This window comes from Amblyomma mixtum, chromosome 3 (assembly GCF_055824585.1).
Source record: "Amblyomma mixtum isolate Tamu chromosome 3, ASM5582458v1, whole genome shotgun sequence".
Taxonomy (NCBI): Eukaryota; Metazoa; Arthropoda; class Arachnida; order Ixodida; family Ixodidae; genus Amblyomma; species Amblyomma mixtum.
The window spans coordinates 310,342,895-310,358,927 of NC_143014.1; the positions used below are offsets into that span (position 1 = coordinate 310,342,895).

The 16,033-nt window shown below is 45.4% G+C and overlaps 2 protein-coding genes across 2 annotated transcripts in view; both read left to right on the forward strand.

Annotated features, from left to right (window-relative positions):
• Positions 1–16,033, forward strand: part of O-fut1 (O-fucosyltransferase 1) — a 39,029-nt gene that overhangs the window by 11,583 nt on the left and 11,413 nt on the right. Inside the window, exons 4-8 of the mRNA XM_089583912.1 lie at positions 3,170–3,338; positions 5,508–5,700; positions 7,852–7,983; positions 11,766–11,867; positions 13,787–14,028. Coding sequence (XP_089440038.1) covers positions 3,170–3,338; positions 5,508–5,700; positions 7,852–7,983; positions 11,766–11,867; positions 13,787–14,002 — 812 coding nt within the window. The 3' untranslated portion in view covers positions 14,003–14,028. The remainder of the gene's footprint in view (positions 1–3,169; positions 3,339–5,507; positions 5,701–7,851; positions 7,984–11,765; positions 11,868–13,786; positions 14,029–16,033) is intronic.
• LOC149355578 (peptidyl-prolyl cis-trans isomerase-like 3) overlaps positions 14,019–16,033 on the forward strand; it is a 53,449-nt gene continuing 51,434 nt past the window's right edge. Inside the window, exon 1 of the mRNA XM_089583913.1 lies at positions 14,019–14,028. The gene's annotated coding sequence lies outside the window, so the exon portion shown is untranslated. The remainder of the gene's footprint in view (positions 14,029–16,033) is intronic.

Genomic DNA, 16,033 nt, shown 5'->3' on the forward strand with positions numbered 1-16,033 from the left:
GTGTGACAGTTATAGCAAGCAATAATAAGTTCTCTTAAAAGGGTTTGGTACAGGATAAAATGCGTTCAGTTCAATACTTCAGACATGGTAGTTGTGCGAAACACACACACACACACACACACACGACAGGGTACGGGGTGCAAGACAGGGTGCGCTCGTCCTGTACCCTGTCTTGTGTGTGTTTTGCGCAACTACCATGTCTGAAGTATTGAACCAACTAGCCCGACAACACGTTCTACGTGTTCAGTTCACCATCTAGGGATCTTGGTGAGGTTTTGTCCACACCAGTGTAGAGCTCACACTGCTCAGGCACAAAGGATTCACTTGTAGGAACTGCGAGCTCTGGTGACTGAGCTCTGGTGACAGAGTTCTCAAGGCCGGAAAAAAAAGGAGGAGTGGCATCCTGTGCCGCTCTTGCTAGCAGTTGCTGGGGTAATCTGGTGCTGCTTTGATCGTCTGGACGGGAAGGTGGTACAAATCCCCCCCCCCCCCAGAAAAAATGGTACTAGCTTGCTCCTGACATTGCGTTATCACAGTGACAATGTACTAAGTCCAATAATGCCTGCAGAAAATTTTGGTGTCCTGTATGACCCTTTACCTAAGGCCGCCGCGGTGGCTCAGTGGCTATGGTGCTCGGCTGCTGACCCAAAAGACGCGGGTTCGATCCTGGCCGCGGCGGCTGGAATTTCTTTGGAGGAGAAATTCGAGGCCCGTGTACTGTGCGATGTCAGTGCACGTTAAAGAACCCCAGGTGGTCGGAATTTCCGGAGCCCTCCACTACGGCGTCTCTCATAGCCTTAGTCGCTTTGGGACGTTAAACCCCATAAAACCATAAACCAAACCTTTACCTAAGAGCTTTTTGTTGGGCAAGGAGAAGCCAGTGCAAGGGAGACCAAGCTCACTGCAGCGAGGAATCTTCCTCTCACTGTCATATGTACCAGTCTCTCTCAAGGGCTCCAACTTCTGTTCCTCTGTTTGGCTTGTGCAGTGGACTAAATTGTGCATCCCAGATGAAAAGGCCTGCACAGAATCGGAGGTAAAATCATGACAGTGTCTCATTTTATGTAGACACAACCTTTGTTGAGTCCGCTCCTGTTCATTGCTTGATGAACACTCTGATCATTCCTGTATCACTTATGCACCGACCTCAATGTTTTCGTTGTCATTCATGATAGTGTAAGGTGCATGACTGATCGCTGTGGGGGAGGTGGTTGCGCATTGGCTGCTGAGGGACATTGTGCACTTTGTGCAGCAGTGCATATGTTATTCCAAATACCGTCTGCATTGGAAGCTAGAATTGTCTCCATAAAAACCCCCTAAAAGTGCAGGGCTGTCTATACTTTACTTCAGAGTTCCATTCAATTTCACATTGAACATACTAATCCGGGTGCATTGCATGTCATTTGGTGCACTTTCTTGCCTCTGTCACATTGGTGTGATCACTGGTTTGAGGAGAGTGGGGACATGTGGCGTTGGTTCTTGTTTCATTGAAGCAAAAGACAGGAAGGGAGGGACAAACAGATCAGAATGTTGCGCTCACTTTTGGCCCTCGTGCACGGATGCTGCACATCTTTGACCAGGTGAAGGCTAAGAGGGCACCTGACATGGACTAGGAGGGAGAGAAAGCAATTGCCACAAAATGTGGAAGGGAAGGTGTCATTGTGGCAAGGTGTTGGGATGCTGGCCGAGTTGCTTTTTTCACCTCCCTGCTGTTATGACAGAGCGGCAAGAAACGTTTAGTGTTTCTGCATCAGGATGGAAACACTAATTATTTGTGGAAGGTTTGAGTCAAACCTGCATAGTTTTTTTTTTTTTTTTCACCAAGCATTTGTATGATCCAAAATGAAAAAAAGAATGTGAGCACCAGAGTAACAGAAATGTGTTCTTGGCAACCATTTGTAGGTCCGCTCGTCGGCAATACGGTAGCATGATAAAAAACAGCGCGTAGAAACAGGACAAAGGAAGAGGGGACACTGTCCTCTTTGTCTTGTTTCTACGTGCTGTTTTTGTTGAAGCGAGTTCTAATTTTTTTTTTTGTTACATCACTTGCGAATATTGCCGCCTGTAAGGCACACGTGGACCTTCCTTTCATTTTGTCATCAAGGAGGCTTCTTGAAATGTGTAAAAGCATACATTCATGCCACGACTCACAATTCTTGAGCTCGCAACACCTTGCTCACAGGGAGGGCATGAAGTGTTGTGGCCATCAGTTTTAAGTATGAGCTATCAGTGATGCTTGATTGTCTCATTCTTTGCCATTTACATTGCATTTGTCAAAATTTTTCAGTGCTTTCATGGCTAGGCACTCGATTGATCTCGGAGATCACTATATGTTTGATGGCAGAGTTGTGTGCTGATGCATAGATGTATCATTGTTGCATTTGTGTTGTTACAAAAACACACAAATGAGCCACTTCTGAAATGCTTGCCCCTGCCAGCGAAGTGCTTTGAAAACAGCATGGATGTCACATACTAGCAGCACTGCAAAGGTTGCTTGCCTTTTTATAAGTAGTACACTCCGTACGGGGGCTTGGTTGCATACTTCCAAGGTGTCTATTGCTTTGGCTAGCCTTTTCTGCCTGCTGGCACTCACTTGGTCGCTTGCCCATTTGCGTTGCCCATAGCAGCCTGAAAAGCTGTATGCTTCATCCCAAGAGTGGAATTGAACCTTAGGTTTTCTGGCCAGGGCCTGCCGTAGTGACTCAGTGGCTTTGATGTTCGGCTGCCGATCCCTAGGTCACGGGTTCGATGATGGCCGCAGCTGCCGTACATAGATGGTGGAGAAATGCAAGAACGCCGGTATGCCGTGTAATGTCACTGCGCATTAAAAGAACTCCAGGCGGTCTAAATTAATCCTTAGCCCTCCACTACGGTGTCCCTCATAGTCCATCTGTCGTTTCGGGGTGTTAAACCTCACATACCAATAGCATTTCTGGCCAGGACTTCTTAAACGTTTGTATTGTCCCAAAACTGAGAGCAGAAGTTTTTGTATCATTGAGACTTGATTCTTGAGTTTTGTTTTTCATAGTTGCACTTGCCTGTATGGCTTCCATATTGCTAACTGTGGTGGTACTACTTGGCTACCCAGCAAACTGCTTTGACAGCAGGGTCGTTTAAGCCACTGTGGTGAAACTGTTGAGAGCTGCCTTATTTCTTGCCTTGTGTGCAGTGTTCTGCTACCAGCCACGGTCATCTGGCCAGGGCTGCCAGGCGAAAGAAGGCAACCCATTTGGCCCCTTCTGGGACACCTTTGGCGTGGATTTCGATGTGTCCGAGTTCTATTCACCCCTCCAGTACGACATTCACTACCGTGACATGGCACGCAAGTGGAAGGAGAAGTAAGTGCTGCAGCTGGGGTCTTGTGGAGGGAGACCTTACTTGACTCAGAGAGAGGAGCAGAACACTTTTAATTGGCTCGAGTAAACAGCCAGAAGATGCCCCCCCCCCCTTCCGTCCTGTATGTGGTTGGTTGGTCTGGACTCTTGGAGTAGTCCCGCGAGTCTCTGTTTGTGTGTGCAAACTTTCGGAATTTCAAGTACAATTCGAATATGTTCGACATTCGTTTATAATCGGTTGGGGTTATGGATGTTCGAAAATTTTCGAAGTCTGCGGGAACTGAATACTGCCAACTTTAATAAATCCCACCTTTGACTCAAAAGATGCAGATGCACCAACTAGTCCAGCTTACCGCTCTACTTTGTACAGTATAAATCCCGCCATGATAACACACTCGAACCCGGAAATACGGAACTTTAAGAGGGGACGAGGTTCTTAAACTATCTCTTTTGTTTATGGCTAGAATCTCATGAAATTTTGCACACAGATGCATTTTTCTCTTCTGATTCCAAATAGGTTATCATAATTTAGCTGGTGGTCTTAGATCAAAAGTTGTCTTAAATTCTAGAGTGCAATTAGGTAATTTCTTACGCAGCTTCAGTGAACTTTCTCATTGCATTTTGTTGCTCTTAATTACATGAATTGATAGCCAGCAAATTCCTATACCCGATGACATTTTTCGTTTTTCTCTAAAGGCATGTCATCCTGACGTACTATGTCGACAGTAGAAGGTTGCAGTATATTACACTGCAACTCGTTAAGCTAATTGCAAATTGCTATTTATATGTGGCCTAAACAAAAAAAGTAAGAATGTCATCGGTATGGGAATTCACTGGCCATCAATTCATGTAATTAAAAGCAACAAAATGCAATGAGAAAGTTCATTAAAGCTGCGTAAGAAATTACCTAATTACACTCTAGAATTTAAGATAATTTTTGATCTAGGACCACCAGCTCAATTATGACTACATTTATGAAATCAGAAGAGAAAAACCCATCTGTGTGCAAAATTTCATCAGATTCTAGCCTCAAATAAAAAGGTCAGTTTTAAGACCCTCATCCCCCCTTAAGGGGATTGTGAAATAGTTTGATATATCAGTAATTCAAATCATGTCAGAAATGGCAATGGATGTGCGTATCGGAAGCCTCGAAGCAAGGATACACTGCACCCATAGTAGTGCCATGCTTTTTGCAGCCACATGCAGTCTGCCTGCCTGCCTGCTGGCTGGCAGTGCACTGCCCTCTAGGCATCAAGAGGCTTAACCTGCTTCGCAACGAAGCCGCAGTGGATGGTGCTTCGAACTAGCTACTGCCTGTGATAAGATGTCTAATCTTTTTTATAGTGCACCATAAATAAACATTAAAACGTAGGTACAGACAGTTTCTGCGACTCCTTCAGCAGCGAAGCATGCCTGGCGATGGCTGCTGCTGGGCTCTAATCAATTAGGCTGGCTTCACCCTGTAACAGCGGTGTGGCGTGGAAAGCGAGTAAAAGGAGACCAAAGGCCACCCTCAAGCACACTCTTACGTTCACCTCATCATGCAGCTTCACAGCATTAGTAGCCACCTTAGTGCTAGCGCTGCCAGCAGGTTCCCAAGGCCTGGCAGCCGTCTGTCTCCTCACACGAGAATTGATTGCGGGAGCACAGTTAGAAGTGTCACTTGGAGGTGCACACTGGAATATATCTAATGAATGGCGAAATTAATATACTGCTCGACTGTACTGTACTTTTACACAGGATTTTCGAGGGGATAATCTGTGTGTTTTATGTAGCCAATTCGAAATACCCGGGTTCAATATATCTGGGCTAGACTGTACTACAATATCTGGACATATTTTCCCAAGGCAAAGTTTTCAGTGTCAGGAAAACACTACAAAGGCGGCCTCTTCGCTTTCTTTGTTGTTTGTGTTGTGGGCCCGTCACATTCCGCAGTGTAGGTCGTCGGACACTGGCGGGCTTGAATCTCATGCAAAATTCCACATGTGGGTTTTCCCGCATACTACACGGAATGAGAACAAGAGCTTCTCATTGGGCTGATGTGTGAAATCGTTGGTGCTCTGCCGGAGAGTGAGGGCTTAAAAGCGAAGTGAGCTGCCCCTTGTTCCAGCTGCACTTCGTGTGCCCTGGTGGCATGCACCGGTGCTAAAAGGTGCTCCTCCCTGACCCCAGGTACCCGAGTGACAAGTACCCGGTGCTGGCGTTTGTCGGTGCTCCAGCCACCTTCCCAGTGCAGCAGGAGAACCTGGCCCTGCAGTCGTACCTAGTGTGGAGCGATGCAGTTCTCAACAAGGCACGGCACTTCATTCGCACCAGCCTGCGCGTTCCCTACATCGGCATCCACCTTCGCAATGGCATTGACTGGGTCAGTACAGCTCTGCTGCTGCTGCCTGTGGACTTGCGCATGCACAATTCAAGCTCTGCATTTGAATATGCTCCCAGATTTCAAGCGGCTGTAGGACGCACAGAGCAAGCCTGCTTCCTTGAAATCCCTAGTTAACGAGGTTTCACCGTAGTTAGCGTTAACCGGGGCACAAGAACGAAATAACCAGGAGAATGAGAATGGGGTGGAGCGCATTTGGCAGGCAGTCTCAGGGGATGAATATCAGTTTGCAAATATCCGTCAAGAAGAAATGACATAACTCTATCATACCGGTACCCACTTATGGGGCAGAAAATGGGGCAGAAACTTGAAGCTAACAAAAAGGGTTGAACTTAAATTGAGGACAGCACAGTGAGCTATGGAAAGGAAAATTATAAATGCTACATTAAGGGACAGGAAGACAGTGGAATCTGCCTGGGAACAAACTTGAGTTGATGATATTCCAATCGAAATCAAGAGCTAGTAATGGGCATGGGCAGGGCATGTAATGTGAAGTGAACCCTTTGTGGAGCAGGGGGACACACGTGTCCCATGTGCTTCAAATGCCGCAAAACGGAAAATGATACACCTGCATACCATATTTTCGTGTAGAGAATACTACTTAACTATCAAACTAGCTATTCAGTGTGTTTATAATTTATAGTTTGCTAATAGGCCTCCTTGGTGTTTTGTGTGTTTTTGAAAGTGCAGGAGTGCAGTTCAACAAAACCCATCTTGGCGGGAAAAAAAATAACTTTGAAAAATCGTTGAGCTTTCAAGCCTTTTTCATCTGTCAGTTGCCTCAGAATACTTTTTGAAGCAACTTTCAGTTCTAATACAAGTTGCCTAATGTGTATAAAAAACTGAGGTGAGGATACATACCACATTTGAGGTGTTTTTACGAAGTCATAGGTACCACTGTTTACCCCCTTTTTTTTTCTATGAAGCAGCTTGAAAGGGATGTCATTCTATTCCTAGTGTCATTCTGAGTGCAATTTTACCATTTGTATGCATGTGAGACATGCACACAGCTTGCGCCTTATAAAGGGTGAAAGTAATTCAAGTGTAGCAGGGTGCGTCGGAGAGTCAAATGGACAGATGAGATTAGCAAGTCTGCTGGGATGAGCAGGCACTGACGGCACAGGACAGGGTTAATTGGAGGGAGAGTGGAAGAGGACTTTGTCCTTTAGTGTCCGTAGTTAGGCTAATGATGATGACTGTGTAGCAGTGAATGAAAGCATTAAGTGTAGCAGAACTTTGGCCCGTGTTAAAACCAGCTGAGGGCAGATAATTGACGAGATGTTGAAATTAAATGTTGCTGTCAAGTATCAGAGCCAGGATACAAAGAGGAAGTTGTTTGTGTGCATTCTGTGTTCTTGATTTGTATGCACCTGTGTAAGCCAGATGCGAAGCTGTCGAGAGTATGGACGTGTCTATGCAGCATTCCACAATCCTGCTCTGTCAACACTGCAAGTAGCTTAACATTTTATCCTGTTGCTTTCTGCCTAACCTGATGTTTTGTTTCCTCTGAGGCCGTGTTGTGCAACCAGCATACTGTGTTATCATATCATTCCAACATAAGGCTTGTCTGGTAATCACAGAAAAAATCAATGATTTTGCCAGCAGACTCAGCACTGAAGCAAGAAAATGTAAGCTCAGTTTCATTGTTAACACTGAAGCAAGAAAATGTAAACTCAGTTTTCCATTGTGCAAAAAAACAGGTGCTCTTGCACTGCCAAGCGCAGCTACTGTCAGCCACACAAGCCAGGGTGGTGCAAGTGATCCAGTCAAAAACAAAGTGGTGCTACTTGTCCAGCATGGCAGTACTCATGGTAAAATGGTCTGCAAATGCTTGGCTGATCAGTGAACCAACATTCTCATTGTTCCAGAGTAGTCACCAGTCTTTCCCTATACTTGTGAGCTGACCGCATGTGCTTGACTTCAGCAAATACGTTCTTGTGATCTGGGTGATAGTGCTCCCTTGCAGGGCAATGCAGGTGTTGGCGTCATGATTTAAATCCTACTGTTTGAGCGATGGTATGGTGTAGCACAGTTGGCAGCTATGTTGTGTTCCCAAAATAAATGTTTTGAAGCACCATTTACCTGCGCTAGTTGGAACGGCCTGCGTTTCTTTGCATCTGTATTTATAAACAGGTTCGTGCCTGCGAGCACCTTGAGTCGAGTCCCCTGCTCTTCTCGGCGCCCCAGTGTGTGGGCTACATGGGCGAGCGGGGCCCACTGCCCACACTGGCCTGCCTCCCCACTGCTGAAGTCGTCACACAGCAGGTATTTGCTCATGCTGTGCTCATCACCTTCTTGTCGTGGTCTCTGTGGTTGGATTTGGGGCAAGCAACTTAAGCTCTAGCTGCAAGACACATTTAAATTTCAGTGCAGAAACTTGTTGTCTCAAAAAAAGACAGTTGTTGAAATGTTTTACTGTTGTGTGGTGCAGAAGCAGCTGTGGCTGTCATGCACCAAACGCTGGGTTAAAAATTAGGACATCTCTAAAACACCGGGGTCTTATCTCCATGGGTGCTAAGGCCTTACTCTGCCTGTGATTGTCATGTCTTCACCTCCGGTGTGAAGTTGGTAGTTCGAGGTCATGGTCTCAAACCACAACTTGCAACAGTAACCTAAATTCCACGTAGCTAAAGCTAGGTCGCAGATATTCATGTCATGTCCAGTGAGTTAGCGCAGTCGAGGCATTCATTGAAATGAATCTGTGAGAATGTGTGCATCATTGGTGCACTTCCGACAAGTGCCTGATCATCAGCAGGCTGCGTCATCAATAGAGCAGAAGATTAGGCTAGTTGCTCATGGAGCAGTCACATGAAATGATGCAACACTGCAATCGGGGCACACTGGCACAGTGCTGGTGACTGAATTTGTTGTTGAAAATAAGGAAAGCTTTTATATTTAGCATAATGAGCATGCATGTGCATTGATTTTAACCCTTCGGTGGTTGAATTGTTTCGAAAAAAAACTTTCCCAGATAGTCAGATTACGTGCTTTATTGCAGGTTTTGAATAAACAAAGTGGGTACAGACGGGGAAAAAAATGCGGGGAAAAAAAAAATTGCGGGCAGTTTTTTGGTTCCAGAATCACTTAAAGTGCAAAAAGTCAGAAGACCAATGTCTTGCTTCTTGACACTGTCAGTGTCAAGAGACAAGACATTGCATGCTGCTGTAACACCACATTGCCAGGCCTCTGAACAACTTGAAACTCAGTGAACCCGGAGAGCAAAACCGTTTCAGCATCGGCTAGAACTAAACGAAGGAGGGTACCAACAAAGATAGAAATCAACATTCGGAAACTCGGTAAACCGAGAGAGCAATAATACCCTGTAGGCATGAGTAATAAACTAAGAAGGGAGCTAATGAGATTTGCGAGCTTCAGCAAGAGAGTACCAGTAAAGATAAAAATCGACTTTCATGTGCCTCTGTTGTGATCACGCAGAGAAACCGAAAGCGCACAAACCATGCTGCATGTTGCAGGTTGAAACCAGTCCTCTTTTTTGTTTTTTTCCACGAGACGGTACCATGAGCAATTTTCTAACATTTCTTGTAAGTCCTAGCAGGCGGCAGCACGTCCCCATGAGCGCGTGTTTTCAGTAGAGCGCAAAATTTCAAACGGAATGTCAGCATTGTTCCGATATGGCAAAAACCATTTGGGTTGGAAATCTCCCTTTGTGCATGTACGTCAAAAACCATCAAAGTGTTAAGGGGGATGCGAAGATCAAATCGCAAAAATCTTGAAAAAAAGAACAGACTAGAAACATCAAATTCGTTATCTGTAAGGTCGTTTTAATGATATCCTTAAAAAAAATTTTCCCCGAGAATGGCCGAGGAGTGTGTTTTAAAAATGTTTTTGTGATTGTATGTAGCGAAAAACTGGCTGAAATCTCTGTTAAAATGCCAGTTGTTTCCTCAAAAAGAGTTTTTGACCTCGTTGCCCTGCTTGCAGAAAGCATAACATGACAAGGGCTTCCCGGATTTTCATGTGGTTCGTTTCATTGTTTTTCGTAATAAATTCTTTATGCAGTGACTTTCCTATATTTCTGAATTACTTACTAATTTTCTCACTCTGTCAGCAATTTGACATGATGTTAATATGACGTGGATATAAAATTCTGTGGAGAAACAAATCAGGCTACTAAAAATATTTGGATAATGTCACTGCATCTACCATTTCTTTGGGTAAAAGTTAAGAGTGACTGTAGGCTGCTACAATATTTTGTCACGCCAGGCTTTCTGCAAATTTGGTATAGCAATGAAGCATATGAAAATTTATAATGTTAAAACTGCCTAGGACATTTCATTGAAATTAAGACTTGGAATCTTGGCCGCGTGTGTAGCACAGGGCTCACACACAGTTAAACCTGGATATAACGAAATTGAAAAAAGTCCGGGATTTTTCGTTACATCTAGGGTTTCGTTGCATACAGTTTTCGCGAGAAGACTTGAGAGGACAATGCAGAGCAGAAACCAAAATAATAAATAAATGTAGATGAAATCACCTTGAAAATGTTTACAAAAAACCCCATTACTCGATGTCATTAGCGCGGAGTAGCATTTTGCAGTCACTTTGATAGCGTGACTGCATCACGGCTCGCGCAGTGCGGCTGCGAAGCGGGGTGGAGAGAGTGGGGAAGGCGAAGGCATCATGGCCGAGCCAGAGGAGAGTGCGCGTGGTCGCACCACCACCGGTAGTCCAGCTGTGAAAGCACACGCTTCTTTCCCTCTCTTGGTCTACCGCCACTTTTTTCCCAGGAAACGGACTCTTCGCCTCGCGTCGCCTGCGCGCTCCGCCGTCCCTGCTCCCGATGGACGCCGGATAGCTATCGGCTCTGGAATCACACGAGCAACCGTGCGGTGGCAACGTACGCGTGCTGTTTGTGACACGTCTTTTAGCACGAAAGCGTTACTTCACTAGCAGAGCTGAAAAACCCGAGGTATATGTGAAGCCTCAACCTTTGACAGAGCACCAGCGGCGGAGGTCCTGCTCAGCTGCTCTGTCAACGCGCGGAACTGGTACTGCCCCCTGCCCCCACTCCCCACATGCGACTGACGATAAGATCTTGCATGCGGTTGCCTTTGGGGCGGTGTTGCCCCAGGTGCTTTCGCATGTCCTACTCGGGTTAACTACTTTAAAGCCGTACCATTTTTTTTATGTTGTATTATTTCACGCTGCATTTGAGAGTGAGCTGTTTAGCGCCACGTGTTGTGACTTTCCAATTGGAAAACAGTGAAGATGCGCCGACGGCACTGGAGCGTGGCACGTTTTGTAACTGCGGTCACTCATTGCGATCGTAGACCTACCTTGCATGTTAGTTCGTGCTTTATCATCATGAAACTTTTCTGCCAAAGTTCGCAACTCAGTACAAGCTCAGCGTAGTACTCAGTACTCAGTAGTACTAGTATTCAGTCAGCGTAGCGAGTTCGTTGTACTATCAAGGCCAACCGCCGCAACAACTTCGTTGCACGGAGGTCTCAAATACACGAGCTTCAATGGGGGTTGTGTTGGGGAATTGAACAAACTTCGAAATATTGAGGGATTAGCTGTATGGAGGTTTGTTATGTTCTGTTCAGCTGTATGTGTTCACTCACTTTTGTATAACATCTGTTCATATGTGTAATGTACTGCACTGTGTAATGGGAGCAAAAGGGGTACACTCTATGTGTGTGTGTGTGGGCTTTGACTAGGCTGCACTGCAGTGCTGTGTTTTCAGCATTTTCAGTAAGACTACGCATGACTGGAAACTTATATGTCTTCAGAATAAAATTTAATCTCCCCTCGTGTAGCAAACGCAACGTTTAGTTTGGTTTAATTGACACTCACATTTTATGCGCAGCTTTTGTTCCTGGCTGTTTTAGCTCTGGCCAGGGTGTGGGTTCTGAACACTGGGTGATTGCAGGGAGGCATAGCAGTGTTTCCTGCCTGCTCCTGTGTTTTTTTCTGCTCCTGAATCATCCATAACTACAGCGCAAACGACAGGACAGAGATGAAGAAGGGACACCACACAGCTCCTGAATCATGTGTAATGGTGTCCTCAATTCCTCTTGTTGCAGGTTGTGCGTGTTGTTCGGGCCTTGCGAGCGCGCTCGGTGTTTGTGGCCACCGATAATGATGCTATGCTTGACCAACTAAACCGTGCCCTTGAGCCTCTACAGGTGAGCACGTTTAGACATTGCGCAATCTGCTAGTTAATTACATTGAGCCTTGTGGCTCGTAAGCAATGGAGACTTATCGTGTGCCAGTCAGTTTGCCTGCTGTGGTCAGGGTGCACTGCTTTAAGCTGCACCACAAGTTTCTTTTGTAATATTTTTTAAACAACGACTGCAGCTTTATTGGTGCAGACTGTCTACCGGGACCAGCAAACTTACAGGGTACATGTGGGTGAAAAAAACGTTTCTTTTTTTTTGGTGAAAAATCACATTTTTGGTTTGTGCTTGTTGTATTTATGTGCAGGCCTCCTTTTTATGTCCAACACCACCAGCACTGAATACAGACGTGAAACTACTAGAACATGCAATCCAAACATGCTAAGTGATCTTAAAACGAGCACAATTGAGCTGCTTTCACAACAGCAATGAGTAGCAGCGTTTCCTGCCATTGCAGTGCTACATGCAGGTGAAGGAAGCCTTCTTTTTTTTTTTTTTCAGACTCATTTTCGTCCTTTTTTTTGTCCCCAGAACCTGCGTTGCCACTGTCCCTTAAATCACTTGGGTCACATTTTTCTTTGTTTATCATTTTCATGCAACCTCAGTGCTTGTGCGTGACATTATTGCGGTTAGTCTGGCTGTATCACAATGAAATTTTATATGGATATGCTTTACTATTTGCAGAATGCAGCTACACTATTCTTATTGCAATTTAAGGCCGGAAATGGGGGTTAAGTTTGTTACAGCCATTGTAGCCTTGTCATGAAGACATTTTAAAGTGTATTAATTTTTGAAAATTTCAGAAATTTTATACATGGCAAGCTTTTTTTCTCATTGCATAAAAGGACTCCTAGTGAGCAAAGCGAGATATTTCTCAGAGGTGCCGTATCTGTATACTGGCAATGAATAGGTGCACAAAAGCATCCCTATATTTCAAAATCATGGCTTGCAAAAATTGAACCAAGCAAGACAGGCAGATTTTGGCGACAGATGTAAAATGAACTCACAAATATCTCTCAGCTGTGAAATTTTCAGTCACCTGGCACAAATATCAACAAAAAAATTGTTGTCCTGGAGTTTGTCTCCTTAAATATATTACTTTTAGCATAGCTGTACACGTAATTTGGTGCACTCAACTGAAAGAAGTTGCACATGCAGCACATTAGGCTGTCATTACTGGTAGCTGGCAGACTTCTTGGCCCATGAAAGTGACTGCTCGCACTGAGCCACTATTAATGCACACTTGAGGAGCTTTGCTCTGGCAAGATCCTGTGAACCTGGCACCCGGTCTGTGCCACAGTCTTACGTTATGCACAGTGTGCCTTGTAAGGGCACTGTATCTCCTTTGCTGTCAGAGAGATCAAGAGGCTGGCTTATACTCAAATCCTCTCTTTCATAGTTACGGCTAGGCTTCTGCGATTTCACGTGTGACCTGCTCGGAGTGTGGGAACGTAATAGTGATTTTATCAAGCCGTAGCTCGCAGCAATGATCAAAGCAATGCATTGCAAGGTGCAAGCAGCCTTTTAATTAATTAACATACAGTCATGCCTTGTTACAACGAACACGAATATTATGAATTATTGGCTATATCGAACTGTTCCTAAACATTTTTTAGAAACGTATGCATTTCTTACTTTATATATTGAACGTGGTTCGCCATAAGGCGGATATATCAGAACTGCCGAGTTCCAAGTTCTGCCTGTTTGGATGGACTACACGGGTGACTAGCGCAGTGTGGCAAGTGTTCGTGCCACAGTGCACGCTTTATCTTGCATTTGCCCACAGCGCCGCAGAAAATATAGCAGCGAGGACAGCTGGTAGCGGGGAGGACAGCTTAGAGTCTTGGGCCTCAGAATGAGGCCCCGTGCTGTGCTCTAATTCCTTATATCCACAGGACATCACCTGGTGCTTGTTTGTGTGCGTGCAGGCAGTGGCTGTACAACGTGAGCCGAGTGACCCACACGTGGACCTGGCCATCCTTGGCCTGGCCAACCACTTTGTTGGCAACTGTGTGTCGTCCTTCACGGCCTTTGTGAAGCGCCACCGGGATGTCCAGGGCCTGCCTTCCTCGTTCTGGGCTTTCCAGCCCCTGGCTGGGGACGGAGGCATGAGTGCCAGTGAGCGCATCCACCAGGAACTATGATGGCACCCGCCTGGCAGGCAAAAAAGGTTCGTCCTGCTTGTGCGGGAGCGTGTCAAGGAGAGCTCCCGTGCCATTTACGTAAACCCTGGCAGCAGCAACTGCAGTGGCATTGCTGGAAGCCTTGCTGAGCTTAGAAGGCTGCTGCAATGGCCGAACTTGTCGTGGAAAATCACAGCATTGGGCATGGAAGCCTTGTGTATGTGTGTGCATTGGTGGAATTGCTGTGCCAGTTGTGCCTGAAGGTAATCTAAAATCTCTGGTGAGTACAGAACCGGAACCAAAGCCAGTGTTTCAAATGATGGCTGCATGCTCCTTTGACAGCACTGTCACAGAGTGTAGGGGGTATGGAAATGTTAAAAAATTCCGAATAATTTGTAAATAGAGTCTGCTGTTGAATTTGAGTTGTACCGCGTGTATCCCGTTCTAAGTGTTGGGTAAATATCCGAAAATCGTGGATTTTCCTGCTCCTCTGAACTTGCAGTAAAAAATGTGGTGTTTCTAAGAGCCCTCACTAGACTGACATGCATGATCTCACGCTTGTCGCGTAAAGGAACCTGCACTTTCCTAATATGGCCAATTGCCTGCGGTTGCGGTAGTGCTAGGCTTTGCATGAAAGAGTTCATTGACAGCCATCAAGAGCCGCCACTTCATGCTTGTGGATGGGGAAACATAAGGTGGCTCGATAACATGAGGTTGTTCAGGATGGAGACACAGCTCCTGCTGGCAACATAGTGGGTCTCATTCTCCCGTTTCGCTGCACCGAACGCTCTGGGACGGGGACAGTTTGTAAGAAAAATGTGCTCTTACTGCGTGGAATTGTCCCTATTCAATATTCTAACAAGACCATACACCTTTTTGAGAAGCTAAGGATGACAACACTTGCTTTCTGAAATTTTTAAAAAATTCGAATCCATTTTTTCCTCATTTTCTTATTTGATTCATACAGTAACCAACCAATTTTTCGAACTCCAAGAATAATAATTTCTCAGAATTGCGCTATATTTCGGACACGCTGAGGAACAGTCACACGCCTCATAGGAATGTGTAAGTAAATTCTGGAGGATTCTTTCCTTTCTTCTGTGGGGCACAGGACTCTCCAAATGTTGTTATTCGGCGATGATGAAAGAGACGACAATCGACGAATGTAGAAGATGATGAAAACGAGGAAATATGTTTACAGAATTTTCAAGGGCAAAACTTAAACTTACATAAGCAAAGTCACACAGACGAATTGAGCAAACTGTAACTTAAAGGAAAATTCTCACACAGAGAAAACGCTCTATGTGACCTTACTTATCGACCGAAGGTCTCGGTTAAAGCCTAGGTACTTGTAGAAGTACGTGCCAGGTACGAAGCCTCTAGCTAGACTAGACAGGACTAGACAAGATTAAGATTGGTGTCCAGTGCTTTTGCCTGCATATTTATATGCTTCACAAATAAAGAAGTTAGGGCGGTCATGTTTCAAGGCTCACCCTAGACATTGCTAACCAATGAAATTTTAATAAACAATAGCCACAGCCCTGGAAGGTTGGGCACAGCCTCAAGCCCAGGGCTTGGTTAAAAAAAATAAAAGAAACAAAGAAAGCATTCGTGACACGAGACCAGGCAGAAACTAGACAGAAAATGGAAGGGCACAAGCCTTTGTTGCCTTCGTCCCCCTTCAACTTCCCCCCTTCACCCTGCTGCAACCCATCCTGAACGGCGAAAAACTCACTCCCCCATGCTGACTACGCGCCGTTCAGTCGCGAGCAAGCACGTGACTGTCGGTCTATGCTAGCGTGCCAGTGTTGCCTGACTGCCACACAGTTCTTACTCACTGCACCACTGCACCAAATGAGCTCATATTTTGTTTAGTTGTTCCAAGATGTATAGCGAACAACTTGCAATAAACAGCACGGGTACTACAGCTTGTGTACCCCACTCTGCCATTGTAAATGAATTTTCGCAGAAAAGATGCGAGGGAGCTTAGGGGACCCAAACCGGAAAATGTAATTCGCCTGGCGGCAGCTAGAATGGTGCACTACTGGAAGA